The sequence below is a fragment of the Cryptotermes secundus genome, unplaced genomic scaffold, assembly GCF_002891405.2.
Source record: "Cryptotermes secundus unplaced genomic scaffold, Csec_1.0 scaffold468, whole genome shotgun sequence".
NCBI lineage: Eukaryota > Metazoa > Arthropoda > Insecta > Blattodea > Kalotermitidae > Cryptotermes > Cryptotermes secundus.
In genome coordinates this window covers 2,585,699-2,605,105 of record NW_019721526.1, presented here as the reverse complement: position 1 = coordinate 2,605,105, position 19,407 = coordinate 2,585,699, and the positions used below count along the sequence as shown (strand labels likewise).

The window sequence follows — 19,407 nt, the reverse complement described above, 5'->3', positions numbered from 1 at the left end:
ATAATAATAACAACAACAATAATAATAAATTGTTAAATTAAAATACCTGCAGCCAATGCTTTGCTACCATATTCTCCTCTCATCTATTAAAATAGGGAGTGTGTAGCATGCAATGATGGAACATACATTTGGCTGCATAATTTAAATTTGCATCTGAAGAATTCCACAGTGAAAAGTGAAATGTAACTAACAGATTCCTTAAATTTGTGTTTGGAAAGGTAAAAAAATGTGTATATATATATAAAAAGAAATAAGGTAAAGTTGCCTCTGTGCTTAATTAATTAAGCACCAAGCCATGAAGACATATGGGGGAGTGGAGGTATAACTCCACTATTCTTGATCTCAGCACTAGATTGAGGAAAGTGGTCAGCTTCATGCCCTTGCCTAGAAGGCTGGGTGAATCCCAGAGCCAGTCTGGACACTGTGTAGCACAGAAAAATCTTTTTCCCCTGCCAGGAATTGATCCAAAGCATCCAGAACATTTCTGTACCTTCTCAGTCATCCTTGCTCCATATATATTTATATATATGTATACTTAGCTCAGTTAGTATAGTCACTGGCATACAGGCTGGACAACCGAGTGACCAGGATTTGAATCCCATTATGGATTAGAGAAATTTTTCTCTTTTCCACAATGACCAGGACTGTTCTAGGCCAGGCATGTCCAACTTCAAACAGGTTGTGATCGACTTTTTAGAGCCAAAACTGCCAGTGATCTACCACCCCCTCCTATCGTCATACCTCGCTTTAAGCAAACATATTTGTAAAAATACACAACACATGATGTTTGTTGTAAAAGCAACACAATTGGAAACATCTTTCAACAACTGTTCAGTTATGTTTCCACACATCATTTCTATTCGCTGCAAAATGGTGTTTCTTGATAACTGAAGATCTTGAATAGTAGCTATGATCTCTTTCTTATTTTTAAATCCTTCAAAAAGATTATCAGCTATTTCAAGAAAACACTCTTTTACAAATTCCCCTTCAATGCAAGGTTTGCATTTTTAATGACCAGACTGCTGACCTTGAAGGATGATTTGGCTGCATTGTTAGAAAGTGACCTTGGTTTTGCCATCAACTGTTGTTGAGCAGCTAATTTCAATTTAAGTTCTTTGAGCTTAAGTTTACGAATTTCATTTTTGGGTGGAAAATCAGCATCATACTTATTGCTATGGAGAGCATTATAATGACGTTCCAGATTACTCATTTGTGGCAAGGATACTGAGGCGTTGCATTTTCCGCTATACTGAGGTAACTGTCTTATCTGACGCACACACACAGACGTTTTCGAAATTAATAAAATAACGCAGGCAGAGCATTCACTGTCCCTTTGATTACACTGAGCTCATCCCCAAAGTCTATATTTGTTTAATGCACAGCAAAGCAACAAATCTCCACTAACAGCTAATATAATAATACGTCTCACTTGTTAGTTCAACGTATGGGGATTCACAATTGACTGGAGGGAGAAAACGAAGTGAATCACACGTTCTGTCGATCACTCGTGCATCAGAACACACGCAGCTGATATGACAAGTGATGAAATAAGAGTTCACGTGATAAGGATAGATTAGGGACTTCCCCACAGTTCACTTAACACAAGTGTAAAGCAATTCTCACATAAGCTACATAAGAACAGAAAAATAGGAATGACTAATACGTATTTTCCCTTCAAAATCTGAACATAATCATATTATATTACAACTGAATTTACATGCTTTTCACGTATAATTTCCTTATAGGCCTATGAGATCGAGCAAAAATCATCCCGCGACCGACGCACTGGATATGCCTGTTCTAGGCTATTTCAGTCTCCTATTTATCATGTATTACAGGCTCTCTCCAGTGATGAAACAGCTAATGCATTAAGCTGAACACTCAGTCTTACCTAGCACCAAGGTTATGACTATGTGGAGCTATATCTTGAGCCCTCATACGTCTTTATATCGTGGTGCTTTATTAAGTACACTGTCAATATTAACTTCTTTTATTTATACTTATTTGTTGCTTTCATGCTGAACTTCTATTCAGTCTAGAAAATATTGATTAACACACAGCTAGCTGATGTATGTTTCTTCAATAACAGTAAAAGTGGTTTAATGAGTATAAATCATTGTAATATTATGAATAAATCAAACAGAGGAATCTGTGTTTCAGGTGGCTGGACAGCATCCAAGAGTTTATGAGCTTAAAGTATGAAAACCTTGTGGCAAAAGCAAGGACTGAAAAACTCATGAGTTACAGTCTCAGGCTTGAACTTGACTGGTTGAAGTGAGTTATGTGCATTATACATCTGTCATAAGGCAAAAGTAGATGATTAGAATTTTTTTTTAATACAGACTTCTCAGTTATTCAGTTATTCAGTATAGAGGGCGTGGGTTCCCCCATGCACCGTGACTAATAGTCTATTGTACGTCCCCCTTTAATTTCTACTGTCTCCATATCCTACCAATACTGGTGCCCGCTATCTCCCCTTTCTGCCAGCGAGGTTGGCCCTCTACTGGCAGTGGTACCCGATAACTCTCCCCTTTCTGCCAGCGAGGTCAGACCTCTACTGGCAATGGTACCCAATAACTTCCCCATCTACCGGAGGCATTGGAAACTACTTGGGCGGGAAACATTTTGCCTAATTTTGCTGAGGTCTCCTAGAGACATGAGGATCTTTTACGTGCCGTAAATCTACGACACAGGACCCACAGCTTAAAGTCCCTCCCGGAGGACTTGTTCCCTGAATTTTTCCGCCCTTAAAAATTCCACGACCTCCGCCGGGTTTGAACCCACGTACCTTGAGTCATGAGGTGGGAACGTTACCCCTAGACTACGGAGGCTGCTTAATACAGACTTAATGTTAATGGTATGCTATTACACATACTGATGCAGGGACAAACTGGAGAAGTTGATGAGTTAATGTAAAATGCAACACTGAAGTACAAAATACCCTGACATGAAGAAATGTATCACCATAGGAATTGATATTGTCATGTAGTACATGTGACTAGAGATGGGGTGTGGATTGATGAATTCATTGACCACTTATACACCTGACTCATATGTACAAGTAATTACAGTGCTATCACTGATCTACACACTTTACAAATCATTAAGCCTCAGTCTTTTATAGTCTTCTCTAGTTGTCAGTTCAGCCTGGTTTCCCTGGACCTTCCTAATGGCATATTCTAAAGTAAAGGTGAAAAGGAGTGGCGATAAAGCATCTCCTTGCTTTAGACCATTCTGGATAAAAAAATTATGAGACCTATACGGACTTTACTATACATTTCATTTAAACACATTTTAATCAGCCTAACTAGTTTCATGAGTACCCCAAACTCTATCAGAATATTGTACAATATGTCCCTCCAAACTGAATCATAGGCTTTCTTGAAGTCTATGAATAGCTGATGTACTGTCTCACTGTACTCCCATTTTTTCTCCATTATCTGACATAGGCAAAAGATCTGATCAGTAGTTGATCTGTTATGTCAAAACCCACACTGATGATCCCTAATAATTTCATCTGTGTATGGACTTAACCTTGAGAGAAGAATATTGGATAAAATTTTGTATGAAGTTGCTAGCAGTGATATCCCTTGATAATTACTACAGCCAGTTTTATCACCCTTCTTGTGCACTGGTACAATAATCGACTCCTTCCACTGATTAGGCAATTTTTCCTTATTCCAAACAGAATTAATTACCTTATGGATCTTAGAACGTAATATTTCGCCTCCTGCTTGAATAAGTTTATTGAACAGACAGAAGGCTTTATGTGTGCTGCAGCAGTCGTGATTTGTAGAGTGTGTAGACTAGTGAAGGTGTTATTTGTACTTATGGGTGTTACGAGTTATAAGCATTCATTAAATCCAATTATCAGTCCACACCCTGCATCTAATCACTAACATGTGGCAATATAAATCAAAATGTTTGCTTTTAATGCTGAACTGTAGAATTAATCTCGGTTAAATAATTTTTTTATCAGTCCAAGATTTAACATGAAGTTATAGTCATACAATATTTAGTCGTTTGCAGAGGCAGAATCTTTGTTCATACTTTCTCTTTTCATAATCACCATTCCAAGTCTCGTTTGTACAAAGTAAAACTTTAACACAATGCTTGCTGATTTTGTTATCAATGTTGTAGTAATTTTTTTAACAAACAGAGAAAATAAGTTTTACAAAATAGGAAGACATAATCCGTTGGACAAACATTATACTCATATCTTTGAGTGTGCTAGGAATTTTATTGTGGTTCTCACAGGCCTCTCTTCTGGCATATAATGCAATATAGTCCACTGAAAGTCAACCAACATATTGCACATGACATGTTCTCCCAAAACACCAGCTGACTTTCAACAAATACACATTCCAGAAGACAGAATCCTTGAATTTTGGCTTTGACTTAAAGTTCTTGAAATGTCTCTTTGAAAGATATTAAATTTGACTCTAACATAGTAATTTCTTTACATTTTTGGCTAACTTCATAATAGAAATCACCATGTAGGGTTATGAAAATACACTTCATTCAAATTGATAAGGAATTATTTTGTAATTTGTATAGTGTCATTATGAACAAACTTCTAGCCCATGATTCAGTTGCAAAGACCTGAGGCATACTTGGTACGCATGAGTCAACAAGTTTACAAGCGAGTTCTGTTTCACAGGGAGTTCCTCACGAGCATAAATTCTCCAGTGGTGTTCTGCCACAATGACTTGCAAGAGGGAAACATTTTACTCAGGCTGGATGCACAAATGTCTCAACACCCACATCCTGAGCTTGTTGTCATTGATTTTGAATTCTGCTCATATAACTACCGGGGCTTTGACATTGCCAACCACATGTGTGAATGGCTGTATGATTACACCAATGAAAACTCCCCTTACTTCTGGGTATCACATGACAACTATCCATCACTGAAACAGCAGGTATGTGTATGCAACGTGACTGTCCTGCAAGAGGAACACAACTGCATATAATCATTGATTATAATAGCAATTTATAATTCCAGTAAATGGCACAAGAATATGGTACTAATTTATGAAAAGAAGATACTGTCTGTTGTTGGAAAGGGTCTAAATATCAATGAACAGCTTTCAGAAAAAGTAAGACACTTCACCTACCTCTACTGCAATATTGCATGTAAATACGATTACCATGTCAGATGAAGTTAGCCAAAGTTAGGACTGTACCAGCATTTCTGAATGGATATGGAAGTTGGGTTTTGACACTCAGAAAACTAATTAAGAACGATGTTACAAATATCTGTTTCTTTTAGCACCATGGAACATAACATTTCATACAAGGCTGATGATAGAAATATCAAAAGAACTATTTTATAGTGGATTGGGCATTCTTTAGATTTAAAGTTCTCAGAGCAGTGACCTCGAAAAATACCCTTTCCAGGATAGTCTGACAGAAGTTCTCTGATGTCTCTGAGGAACATACTATGACCTACTTCTTGGCGGAAACTTGCTCGGGTACTTTTTGATTCAGAACATGGAGTCAGTATGTTACTTCAAAACATCGGTGAACTTCTGCCAGTCTATATGGCATTACATTCCAGAAGATAGGTGATATATTTTTTTTTCTTTTAAAAGCCCTTAATTCTGTTATTGACATATTCTTAGAAGTCGGGATAGCTCAGTCAGTATAGTGACAAGATATGTGCTGGATGGTCTGCATGTGATTCCTGGCATGGAAAGATTTCTTTCTTCTCTGCTGTGTACAGACCAGCTCTGGGGCCCACCCAGCCTCTTATCCAATGGGTACCTGTGGCAATTTCCCATGGGTTAAAGCGGCCGGGGCGTGAAGCTGACCACTAGACTCCATCTAATGCTTACATCTAGAATGGTGGAGCTATACCTCCATTCCCCCATATGTCTTCATGGCATAGTGCTTAATTAAGTAAGAAACTTTTTGATATATTCTTATTAATGCACATCTAGTATGTCATATCAGGTACAAAATATACAATATTTTAAAACTTCTTTTTGATTTTTTTTAATAAATGACATTAAGTTTGTGTAGATGGTCTGGAAGTTTAGAAACTCTGCAACATACTGTCAGCAATAGTGTATATAAAGTGTAGAGGCCTCAGTTCTTCTTCTTTCGCTTCTTCCTCCTTGTTCTTCAGCGATTAGGCCAATGACCTGGTTTCTGGCTTCAGTAAGCCTATCATTCTTGCTGTTGTCCGAGATCATTTCTCCCTCTTTGTCTATACTGAAAAGGCTTGTTTGGATTTCATGTATTTTTCATTACATACAGGTGTTTAATTCATTTCCTTTTGTCTGATATATTTTCTATAAATTTATTCATTCCTGACAGACAGCCAGTAACTCTTCTTAAAAGCTTCATATCAGAAGCTAGTACTGCCTTTAGATACCATTTCTTTAAAGTCTAGGCTTCACTTCCATATAAACAATGCAGAACTTCAGTTCAGTCTCTTTCATTGTTCTTCCTTTGAAGTTCATTGTAGGGTACCATTTACATGTACATTTAAGTGCCTATATATTCACCAGGAACACTTCTTGGAGAGCTACATACAGGCAGTGCAGGGGAAACAGAGCTTGCAAGCTGTAACTAGAGAAGAGATGGATCAATTGCTCAGAGAACTCCAAGCATTCACACTTGCATCACACTTCTTCTGGGGCTTATGGAGTCTTTGCTATGCCAGCATTTCCACAATTCCCTTTGATTACTGGGTGAGTATTTCTGTTTTAACAGTTGAATCTTAATAGTGGGTCTTTCAAATGAACTGACATCCTTACACTATTAATTTTGTCACCTTAAGCAGTTGCTTATTGTGCCTTTCTTGCAAGTTGCATCAAATGCTAACAATTCTGACTTGTATTCAGGAAGTTCCTGGTTTGAATCTTGGCTGAGATTGAGGGCTTCATGGTTTTCCTCAGATCCTTCAGGCAAATGCCAGGATAGCACCTTAAAATTAGGCCATATCCACTGCCTCTCCACTTCATAATGCACAATCTTCAGATGATCTGATGCTACAGACTGAGTAACTGATAGTATCATTAAACAAACTAAATGTCTTTCTCCTCCCATCACAATTGTGTGTTGTCATCATCATTATCACAATCATCTGTTTCCACTCAGTTTCTCATAATATCTGACCAACTTCATTTCTTCCAACAGTATTCCATACAGAGTCAAAGACAATATATGGCAGTACACCTGTCTGCATAGTGAGTCACTTATACTCGAATACACTTACCTTAAACATTTTAAATGTTATAGTAAAAGTCAAGTAATACTATGTGAGAACTCTTCTGCTTGCATCTAAGCTGTTTCACTGAATTTTAACAAGGAAAAGCTTTTTAAAAAAAAACAGGATTTATATGCTACCAACAAGTAAATATTACAAAAGGCTGTAAAGTTGAGGAAACATATATCAACACCACAACTGGTCCTCCAATTCATAGACTTTTATTTCCTGTCCATCTCTTCTTACCTTACTCTTGCTGGACGTTCAAGCCTCAGGGTTCTTAACTGGTTGCCAGGCTGCATCAGTTAGAAAGGCAGTCTCCTTTAGCGTGTATTTATGGGTTGTTGGTAGCTCCCAGTACTACAACAAATGAGAGGTGAAGGTTTATGACAGTTGGTGGCAGTTAGGTAATATTAACAGGTTCTGGAAGGGGTAGATATTTCCCTTACATATTATTAATAGATACAAGGTGCTTGAAAGTTGCCACAAATCACTGTATTTATAGTTACCATAGATTGCACATAAGCATTTCTTCACCTGTTTAGATACACTATGAAGCCAAAACACTACTTATCCAGTGGTGTGTGATGTGAATTAGAATTAACTGTTGGATGCTTTGTGGTTTTTTCATCCAACAATCTACATGACTTAGTTCTCTGATAGTTATTGATATCAGTTACTTAAATTCTGATTCAAAGTAAAGAAAAATGCCACAAAAAGAATATGGAGAACTGAAGTCACTTACCATCCAGGAAAAGATGTCAAGAAATGCTGAGTACCAAAAAGTGACTGGAAATAGTTTATGAATTTAAATTAAATATATCTCATTATAAAAATTAAACAGTTCTGTCCAGTGTGACCAGTCACACTGGACGAAACTGTTTAACTTTTTATAATACTGTTAGTGTGACGGACCAGAATGAAACAAATCAAATATATCTCATAACAATCTAATGCCCCTTCTGCAAATTTTCAGAATGCACCCAACTAGGGCCTACAGTATACTACTGGCTCCAGATTTCACAGGTTTTGTAATGCACTGGGCTTGATTGAACTAACCTTCCATTAACAGAATGGCACTCATGCTAAAACTCTGAAGGGCTTTGGAAATTTCTTATACTATGCCCAAAGCATGAGATCAATTGCTTAACATATTAGCACACTGACAAACAAGATGTTTGACCATGATGTTAATCATTAATTTCAACAAGACACTAGCTGTCTATCCTGTCGTAAGTTACAATTTAATTTAATTTAATTTATTTTTTTATTTCTGTTGATCCATACTGGTACAACCAATTTATATAGAAAAGTAAAAAAACGAATACAAGACAGTACAATATTAATAATTATGAGACATGCAATCATTAAAAGATTTTATCGAAAAAAAAAAAATAATAGAACACTGTAAATATTGATACAATGATGTTACTATTGCCATCAGAAATACTTATCTAGTTTAACGCATAAAAAATCATCCACAGCATAAAAAGAATGCTCATGTAAATAATTTGTAATGCTTTTTTTAAAGCTTTTAATATCACATGCCAAGTCCTTAATGTCAGCTGGAAGATGGTCATATATCTTAACGCCTGCATAGGCGGCACTTTTATGAAACATCAAGTGAGTCGTTACTTGAAAAAAATTATTCCTGGTATTAAAATTATGAATTTAAAAATTTTGTATAAACAGTGATTTATTACTAACCACAAACAGAGCCAAGGAGAGTATGTACAGGGATGCTAGAGGTAGCATATTTAAAATTTTTAAAAAATTTCTGCAAGAATCCCCGGGTCTGTCAGCACGAATTTTCATAAATTTTGGGGGTGATTTCATCAGTGACAACTCCTTATTTCATCATGAACATCACTTCTTCCCACTTCAAATTCACACCATTTTGCCACCTTTTGCCTGTTCATAACATCTTCGCAATAACAGAAACAAGTTGGCGATGAATTTCAGCAGCAATTTCTCCTTTTGCGTGAAGAAATCGAATTATTGTACTAACCTTACATTTGGTGGGATTTTGAAACAACTTCGAACACAACGTTGCCCAGACTGTGGCCGGTGAACTGCATTGTCATACGGTTCCCATCTCACCCGGCAGCACTGCCATATTTGAGAAGAAAATTCCCTGGACTTTCCGAATATCCCTCATATAGTCAGTCTTCCTAGAGCAGTGCACCTCAAGATGTATAGGATTCAGTAGATTGAGGATGTGCCTTCTCTTTCAGTGATTAATGATATGAGACAAAATTTGATGACTTTCTGGCAGTTACTGTAAGGATATATGTATGCAGTTATAGTATTTTGTTTGTTAGAATTTTATGTGACTTCCCCTGTCTAAAGAGGGGTCTAGAAAACCGAAATTAACGGCCGTGGGAATTCGTTGCGTTGACTACGCGACACCCTCCATCCGCTAAAGTTGGCACTAACTTCGCCGACAAAGCGTCGGTCGCTCGCTCGGTCGCTTGTGGACTGAAGCCATGGAGTTCGTTTTTTTAAAGAGGAGCACTGCTTTAGTCTTAATGTGAAGGTACCCAGTTCATATTTTCACCAGCCAACTGTCAGAAGCTTTTATTTTATGGCCCATAGAGTCCAACACCATTTCCTTCCACATCCCAGCTGACTCACTATTCATTATCATTGTTATTAGATGATACATAATGTACACAGTTATATGCTACTATATAACTTACATGTACCGTCTCTATCATCAGGGTCAGCATGCATAGTGACTGTATAAAATTTGATGTTTTCACAGCAGTGACTATGAAGAATACCATCTGGGATGCGGCGCTGTGAAGATCTTGTGTAAAACTGATGTTTTGGAGGAACGTATTGCCTCCCTGAAGATGGAGACGCCACATCCCAGAAGATGGCATTCTTCAGAGTGACTGTAATTCACTGATACATGTATGTCAGTCAGTGTGATGTGCTTCATCCTTATTGGTGCACTGAGTGACATGAGGCAGAGATGTTGCAATCATGCACAAAATTAAAAAGTGACTATAGTCATGAAAGTTGGTGACAAGATAGCTTTTATATGGAATCAATTGGGAAGTGTGTTGTTCAAAGTGAGCGCACACACAAAGGACTAGTGTCCAAGAGAGTTCTTTTTACAGAATTGTTCTGGTTATTAATAGTCGCATATCATATTACTGCAAATCTGCCAAACAATTTGCAAAGGAACTGTTGAAGCAATGAAGGAAACATACATCATAACAAACTCTCCTGTTTCAGGAATATGGTGAAGTAAGATTTGAAGCATACTTCAAACACAAAGCATCTCTTTTCAGTAAATTAGATGAATCACCAGGATCTGAGAGCATAGCAGAGCTTATGAAGTCTCTGTGTCATGTGGCACAGTATAAATCCAGTTAACTGAAGTGTCAGAGGGAAGACACTTGGGTGTCTGCAAGACTGCTACAAACACTGGCTGTGACCTGCAAGTCTAGGAAATCAACACGACAACACTGTTCTCCTCTTCTGCAGAATCTGAAACTGGAGATAAAAGCCACCTGTATACATGAAAAAATTAGTTAAGTCCATTTTTGTGTAAATTGGTTTTTGACATCAGTAGGAAGTTACATTCTTATTCTATATGAAAATACAGTCTTATGGCCTATCATACATGTGTGTCTGCTGCCCTTTGTAACTTCTGAACCACCCGACAGATTTTCATGAAACTTTGTATGAGCATCATGCCACTAGAGACCATCCTGCTTTTTAATTTCCATATTTTGATTTCAGATCTCATCCCAGAGACTGGCTATTCTGAGAGTTTTCATGGTTTGGCTCAGTCCCTCCATGCAAATGTCAAGTACCTCAAAGTATTCTGTAACTGTTTTCTTCCACATATTTGACGTCATTACAAAAAAAGTCAGCAACATTAACGTTCTTGCACGAGTGAAATTTGTTACCGATTCCTAAATAAAATAGTTAAAAACTCTAAAACTAAAAAAAATGTGACTTTTAAATGAAATACCATGATTTTCATGGAGCAACTGGATGGATCCCACCCCCACGAATTTCCTGCCACAAAGTTTCAAATAGTTTATTTAATGAAGTCAGTAGTACAGCATCAAATAATATGATTGGTGAATGATGAATTAGAAAAGATGTGAAAGAAAGTAGTTATGGCCAATTTGCAGTACTATCCCAGAATCTACCTAGAGGGACTGGGGAAAACCATGAAGACCCTAACCAAAACAGCTGGTGCCTAAGCTGAGATTTATACTGAGCACCTCCTCAATGCAGGACAGAAGTGTTACTACATGAGACAATTTGCTTGGTAGGTTCCTGTCAACTTTGCCACAAGCCTAACTTCTCGGGTCTTTACAACATGATAAAGTCTGCAGGCCATATATAACAAATAGAAGGTCGCAGTATGGTCTGAAAGAAAGGTTGATAAAGTGTTTATTTTTCTATCCAAGTTTCACATTCTGTAACAATTCTACAGACACAAAACATCTGAAATAAAATAAACTTGTAACAGTATTCTGTATAAAGTTTTATGTGTTGACAGTGCATGAGGACGAACTCTTTATGTATTTATGGCATATGGCAATGTATACTCATAATTTAAGCATCATGGATTATCTAACTCTGGCAGCTTCAGACTACAGTTACTATGGAGAAAAGTGATTGTCATTTTTATGACTAAATTGAAATATGGCAGTTCCTTGATGGAACATCATCGGTATTGTTACAGCACATCCTTAAAGTGTGAACCTGCATGCTGAAAATTCTTGGGCCTATAAGAATTGTTTTTTATAGAACTGACACTATTGTATTGAAAATGTACACTTGATACAAATATACTTGCCAGTATTATTATTCTTGTACCTCAGATGATCTGACGACTGCCTACCAAAGCAAGACGTAATTTTACAAAATCTTTATTCAATTTCAGCAATATCTTTTTCACTGTAGACTGTACATACATTTCTTTTCTCTTCCTGCATATATTATAATGAAGTGATTACATTGAAAATCAAACAGTAAAAATTCAAAATAATGTGACAATATTTTTAAGTCTGGTAATATATACATATTACTCAAGCATAAATAAAACCATAAATCTGTTGCTTTGTATATTATGACCATTTCTTATATTAATATATCCCAACATTCATCTGTTAGCCACTCAAAAATTGTGCAGATTATCTCCTCCATGTACCTTTCTGAATTAATTTTTTTCCTTGAAGAAATCTGATTAAATTGTTGTATCTGTACTCATACTGCATCATAGGCCAGTTTTAGAATCACATAATGAAACCCTGTGTATTAGTCTTGGATTTTGTGGATACCAGTGTCTGCTGTTCTGTGACCATGTAAATCAAATCTCATCAGGATAGAAAATCAGGTGAACATCAGATTTCACCATCATGAACAGGCTGAAAGATCCAATTACAAAATTGTCATATGTATGTAACAGATGGTGCAGCAGTTCATTGGAGACATCAGTTTATGTCACACATGATGGTCACCATTTCATTCATCACCCTTGACTGACCAAGTGGCATTTCCTGTCTCCTATACTCCTGCTACATCCAAGGAAAGACCAATAATGGAATGTGCAGTTTCTTTCCACACACCGAAAGCAATAACAAGAGGCATGAGAGCAGACATGAGTATTTGAAGTACCAAGTGATACTTTGGGTACATCTGTGCCTGGACAAACATCACACTTTATTCCATTACAAAGATGAAAGATGGACTAGAACATGGCCAAGTGATCCTGTATATACATGACATAATTCTTTATTGAATAGTACTGTCTTCTAGAATGTGCTGGTAAAATCCACCAACATTTCTGAGGAACACATTGCTTCCATATTCAGTGCTGATGCAGAAGCTAAGTAAGAAACCAGCAAGAAGCAATCTCAATTCTCACAGCCTCAGGTCATTGTGAATAACTTTGAGTTCTGCTAATGTAACAAACAAGAGGTGCAAGAATTATATATTTTATGAAATTTTAAGAAATTTCAAGCCAAAATTAAATTTGAAAGTGAGTGAAACTAATCAATGCAAATAAATATCGAGTGTACATCAAGTAAATTAAATAACAAACATCACATATGCAATTTTATAAATAAGTGAACATCTTATATATTTTGAGCAGTACGACAGTTTTGGCGTAGACAAAACACCTGATGATGGCCATTTGAGGCCGAAACATGTTGCAAGGAGGAGAAATAAAAGTGAAAATAGTTGCACCGAGGACTGAATTATTGTGCATGAAAGATATATAAATGCAACAGGATGCTTAAATATAATATTGCAATTAATGACTGTCTTACCACTTCTGAATGGATGTGGAAGTTGGGTTTTGACATATGCAAAACTAATAAAGCTCCATATTACAAAAGGTTGTGTTTTAAAGCTCTGAAATATTTTAGTTGCTGGAATATGGTATGCATTACAGAGAAAGTTAGATACATGTATCCTCATCCCGAATATCTTAACATGCTTGTTTACTTCAGTGTCTCATGGAAAGGAAAGATATAAAAGCATTGAGGTTTCCATGGAACTGGGAATTTAGATTGTGGTCCTGTAGGTGGTCACAAATATTTCAAAGGGACCTGCACCTTCCATCTCCATGGCAGAATTGAAGGTAGAGGCAACAGCATTGAGAACTAGCTACAAGAAGGAGTTGTGAGAATTAATGGGGCACTAGGGTGGATACTGAAATAAGAATACACTTGATATGTACACCAACACTGATGAAGTTATGAACTTGTCACAGTTATACACACTTTGTATTCACAACATTCCCATTAGCATTTGATGGCCATTGTTAAAAAAGAACAAACAGTTGACATAATAGTTAATGCCTACCAAATGAAATACAGGAATGCTAACCATGTGACCATGATGTGTGGTGCAGTGACTGCTGTTGACAAATAAAAGAAAGAACAAATATGTTACATAAGTTACAATTTTTCTGTTTCCTTGATTATCATTTTAATGTCCTGTTGCCTCACATTTCTCCTGACACCAACATACTTTAACCCTTTAACTTCCACATCTGAATATACTTGAAGGACAAGAGTCTATCTGCTGTCTCATACCTGAATTAATATGTTGCAACAAATCCTGCAACATCCCATGGTCGAGTTTACTTGAGCCATGGACCTTTTATACATTAATTAACACTTTTATATTAATTACTGAATATCATTTGAAATACTGAAACATATTTATTTGAAATTCATTTTTCTTCCCAAATGATATTACTGCATGGAAATTATTCTAATCTGCATAAATTTCATCACAATAAGTTGGACCGTAATTTTACATTTTATAATTTAGAATATAACATCTATTTTGTTCTGAAGATATGCATTCCATCTATTCAATTCACATAGATTTTGCCTCCCCTCATGAAGTATCTTGCTCTTAGCTAATTTCATCACAACATAACTTTTTTCAAATATTATTATGTGAGGAATACAGAGATTAAACTCCAAATCACAAACTGTATTCCCCACGTACATGAGGGCCTGTATAAATTGTTTCAATTGTGAACACTCTCATCTTGATCAAATAGTGCTGTACCAGCAAAATGAGAGATGGGTAAACCTTGGATTGTGAAGCTAGACATCACTTCACTGGCTAGTTAAGTGAGTGGTTAATAGTTATTAGAAACTATTAATATTTGAGTAATAATAAATGGTAAGGTCTTCCTCCTGCCTGCCTGCATGGATAGTAAGAAAACCATATAGCAACGGTAAGCAGCAAACCTACTTTAAATTTCACACCCTGTTAGAGTCATCTGTAGAGGGTGATATCACATGATATTTACAAACACATTATCACAGAATGAATTGATATACTTAAAATTCATCATGGAGTAGCTGAGATTGCTGGTGCTTCTGCTGGTGCTGTGATAATACACGCTCTGTGTGGGCAATAATGTGATTTGCTGACTGACTTGGAATCTCATCTCCCTGGTACTGTCGATTATCACCATAGTACAGCATCACAGTAGGGTAACTGGATATGCCGGCTTCATGGCACAAGTATTGGAATGTGTTACAGTTCACTTTACCTGCAAGTACCCTTCCCTCTAGTTTCTGTAACATCCAACAAAATCTCATTAATATAATACAGTTTTTCATTATTTTTTTTTCAATTCAATTCATTTTTGTTCATCAGATCTACATTTGGTGATGGCGCCTCCAGATACAGAACATGTCAAAGCCCAGTTTTTCATGATATGTTACTAAGATGAATTCCACTATGAAGTAAAGCAATCCCTCATCAATTATGACATACTCATATATTCCCATCGTGCCTGCATGTATGAGTATGCATGGTCATACATATACGCAGATGATATTATTTTCAACACAAAACATTCTCATAATGGCACAAATCTTGAAGAGCTAATTATGGACAGAAACTCTAATGAAGCAATATGATTTGACTGTGAAAGTGAGCTTCATGAAGACACAGTAGCAACATATGAGTACAATCTTGCAGTGGGAGCTGAAACTGAATTTGGTAAAGACCACAACAGTCAGAATTCTAGTGGAGTCCATCCTTTCATTGGAGAGCTCAGTGGACGGATGATCCAAGTGGAATCTCACATGAACAAATATTCTGCATCAGTAATTATCAAACTGTATACTATAGGCAGTATTCAGACAATAATGATAAATACAAGATACTTCCATACAGGAAGTGTACATCTTCCCGACTGTAATAATACGAGTATAAATGGGAACACAATGCCAGGACCACTATCCCTTATGAAGTATTTGTAGCATGAGAAAGTACTGTGATGGTGATAACAATAAATTATGAGATTTTGATGGATCTACACGTTTTCAGCATCCCTGAATATGACAAAGTTATGTTTAGAATCCCTGTCTATATGTGCACCCTGCTAGTGCCTGAATGGTATGGAGTTTATCCATATTTGGCACTTAAAGAGTTGATCCATCATTGGCTGGTGCCCATTGAATACCAACATTTTAGCTTCAAATAGGGGCCCTTCACAAGGACCCTCAAACAGAGACCTGAGTATAGGGGGTTGATACAGTGAAAAAATTTGTAACACATGATATGTGGTCTGACAATAAAGTTCACGAACTCATCGCGGTAAAAGTGCGACATAACTCATCGTTGAATATCACTGTGGTCACCTTCAAATTACTCCCCTTGGGAAGCTATGCACTGATGCCAGCACCTAGTCCACCCTTCAAAACCATTTTTGAACTGGTTTTGTGGAATGGCCTCCAGAGCTGATGGAACTTTTTTGTTGTGCAGAATTGGTAGTCTTCCATTGTGCACTCTGCCACTTCGTTTCAGGGTTGTATTGGTAGACCCATGTTTCTTCAATTGTGGTGACATGGCCCAAAATGTCATTTTGCCTTTCCAAATGGTCTTGGCAAATTTTTACTCTTCTTTGCTTTTGTTCTTCTGTGCACTCCTTTGGGACCATTCTTGCATACACCTTCCTCATGTCAAGATCTTTCTGTTTCTCTGTTGATGTTTGCTTGCTCTGCTATGCTCCTGACAGTCAGCCGACGATTTTCACGCATAATCTGACCAACTTTTGCAATGCTTTCTTCAGTTCTGCTTGTTGCTGGCTGTTCGACCACCTTCGTGACACTTTCTCATCCCTCAGAAAAACGTGTCACCCATTTTTAAACTGCCGTTTTCTTCATAGCATTATCCCCATAAACTTGCACTAACATCTCTCTGATTTCGCTTCCACTCTTGCCAAGCTTAACAACTAATTCAAGCTCCAACATTTTCGTGACAGCACACCAAAACACACTCAGACAGTAATAGACATCACTCAGAAAGAGACTGCCATAGATAAAAGACCAACACAGCTGTGCAACCCTGATATGCCACTGTCATCAAACCATACTGAGGTTTCTGCCCTGTGCCACGGCAAGCACATGGTGGCGAGTTCGCGAACTTTGCTGTCTGTCCTCATATACTTAAGGGTGGCCATGCAAGGCCAAAACATGCTGTATTAATATTGAAACGTATGAATGAAATACACTAGTGTGGCAATAATCACACTGCCATTTATGAAAGCTGTATTAATTATACTGAAAATAACTAAGTAACACTACAGAATTTGTCAATTTATTTTCTTTCAAATATCTTTAGTAGAATATTTAAGAAGGAATAGCCCAAAAAATACAGTAGACACTCGATTATTTGCGTGAAGATTAACTCCAGCCATTTTAGAACCCCTTGGAAATTGATTAATAGTTCCCCATAATGATTTAAATGTTCCTCATTACACGTGTTTCAGTGATATATATCAGTGACGCTTGATGATTTGCAGGAAATTTTGTATCTTCTAACCCTGTTGCAACATCATGCTTTATTATTTTACTGCTTTTCCTTTTGGTGTACTGCCATTGAGGAAAGGCTGATTTTGTCTGCTGCAAAGATTATTTGTCTGTTTAGTGACCAGTAGCACAACCACTGAATAATAAGTGATTTTCAGGATTGAATGCAGCATGAATAGTGGGAATTCCAGATTCTGCAATTATATTTTGTTTTTAATTATCAGTGCTCCTTATCCCCTCCATTACAGTGCAAAACAGAGCATTTTCTATGTGTTTTCTATGAGAACACATAATCTTGTGACACAGGATGTTTCACAAGGACTATGACCATCAAGGTTCAATCACTTTCCCCCCTTCCCCTTGAAAAAAAATTTCTGGTCATGAGCCACAACAGGCATGGCGGCAAGACAAAATGACTGGAGGCAAATTACCAACCGTAAAGTAACTCTCACTCTGAAATGGTTCACAAAAAGGGTTATCACAGTCTACTTGAAGATATTTATGCTGCCCTGATATTCACCTGGATGAGCTGAGGAAACTACACAAACTCTTGGTTAGCATACCCAATAACTGGGAAAATACTCAAACCAAATACCTTCAGAAAACAAAGTCTCAATAGACATGCCACTATAAAAACATGCTTAACAACTATTTTATCACTCAGCTATGTCACCGTACCTGTGCAATAATCTGGAACTCTGGAGCAAACACAACACAATGTCCACACCATGGAGCATAGAAATCAACAAGCCATGGTTCATCAGTATTCAACACCTTGTGTTCAAAACTATCAGGTGTGAGCTCTTCAACAGATGAAGGAATGAAGCTAAACAACCACTGTCGCAGGGATTGTGCATCCCTCTGGAAGCCACTGAAGATGCTGTCACAATTAAAAGCACATAAGCAATTTCACGACATTAAAATAATGATAAATTATAAAATCTCCAACTCCATTTCCGTGATAAACGTTATCCATGTCCAGTTTCAAATAACATCAAAACAATGAAACTTGTAGTAAACTGAAACAAAAACAATTGCTAAAAATCAATTTACAATGCAGCACAAGGCCTGATTCAATCAGTACAGTTATAACTTGTAACTTGTGATGCAACATCTCTACGAATTTAATATAGGTAACTCACCACCTAAGTCAAACTAGTGGTCGAAATTTATTATAATATGGTAACAGGAAAACAACTTTGTTATGTTCTATAAGTATTCAGTACTTCAAACTCATGTCAGTGATTTAATGACAATAACAGAAGATAACCCACATATTACAGAACCCCCAACAATTCTTTCCTCAATGTTCCAGTCAGTATGTTCTACAGCACACCAAAACACGATATATTCTTATATAACACAGAGTGCTTTATAGGAGTGAGCCATTATATTAACAGCATTAAAATGCAGGAGCAACAAACACATCACTGGTGCATGAAACCAGTCACTTAATGGTGTTCTCTACAGAACAAACAGTCTGCATTCATGACTGGCCATTACATGTGTATTAAAATGTTATGATTATGTAGAGAAGCGCAACTAAGAATTTTGTCTGGATTAAGAAATGCCATTATTTTTCTTTNTGACGTGGCACTCATTACGCCACAGGCAAGCACTGCAGCTATATAAGTGGATGCACAGTGCGTATCGATCAGTTCGAGTTCGAGTTCGAGATCGAGTTCCAGTGTGGCTACCGCCGAAGACATTTCCGAGTTCTAATGTGGACATCGCTGAGTTAAGTAGTCAACGAGCGAGTGCGATATCAACAGTTCTCCAGCCAGCCGACTACAAGTTGGAGTATAGCAGCCGTCGCGGAAAGAAGATCCGGACGTGTGTGTAATTGGGAGCGTGTGATACAGTGAT

The 19,407-nt window shown here is 37.1% G+C and overlaps 2 protein-coding genes and 1 long non-coding RNA gene across 5 annotated transcripts in view; 1 reads left to right on the top strand and 2 right to left on the bottom strand.

Moving 5' to 3' along the window:
• Positions 1-9,496, bottom strand: part of LOC111875553 — a 39,397-nt gene extending 29,901 nt beyond the window's left edge. For both annotated transcript variants that reach the window (XR_002844744.2, XR_002844743.1), the window contains exons 1-2: positions 9,225-9,496; positions 7,463-7,576 (exon numbers count right to left, since the gene is read on the bottom strand). This is a non-coding gene — a long non-coding RNA (uncharacterized LOC111875553). The remainder of the gene's footprint in view (positions 1-7,462; positions 7,577-9,224) is intronic.
• LOC111875552 (choline/ethanolamine kinase) overlaps positions 1-11,997 on the top strand; it is a 33,280-nt gene extending 21,283 nt beyond the window's left edge. For both annotated transcript variants that reach the window (XM_023871889.2, XM_023871890.2), the window contains exons 6-9: positions 2,161-2,274; positions 4,661-4,922; positions 6,516-6,698; positions 10,460-11,997. In XM_023871889.2, the coding sequence (XP_023727657.1) occupies positions 2,161-2,274; positions 4,661-4,922; positions 6,516-6,698; positions 10,460-10,600 (700 nt within the window). In that variant the 3' untranslated portion in view covers positions 10,601-11,997. The remainder of the gene's footprint in view (positions 1-2,160; positions 2,275-4,660; positions 4,923-6,515; positions 6,699-10,459) is intronic.
• A 104-nt stretch (positions 11,998-12,101) lies between these two features.
• Positions 12,102-19,407, bottom strand: part of LOC111875535 (dnaJ homolog subfamily C member 10) — a gene marked incomplete in the record, with an annotated part of 27,140 nt that continues 19,834 nt past the window's right edge. The window contains 2 exon segments of the mRNA XM_033755855.1: positions 12,102-15,297; positions 18,220-18,421. Coding sequence (XP_033611746.1) covers positions 15,058-15,297; positions 18,220-18,421 — 442 coding nt within the window.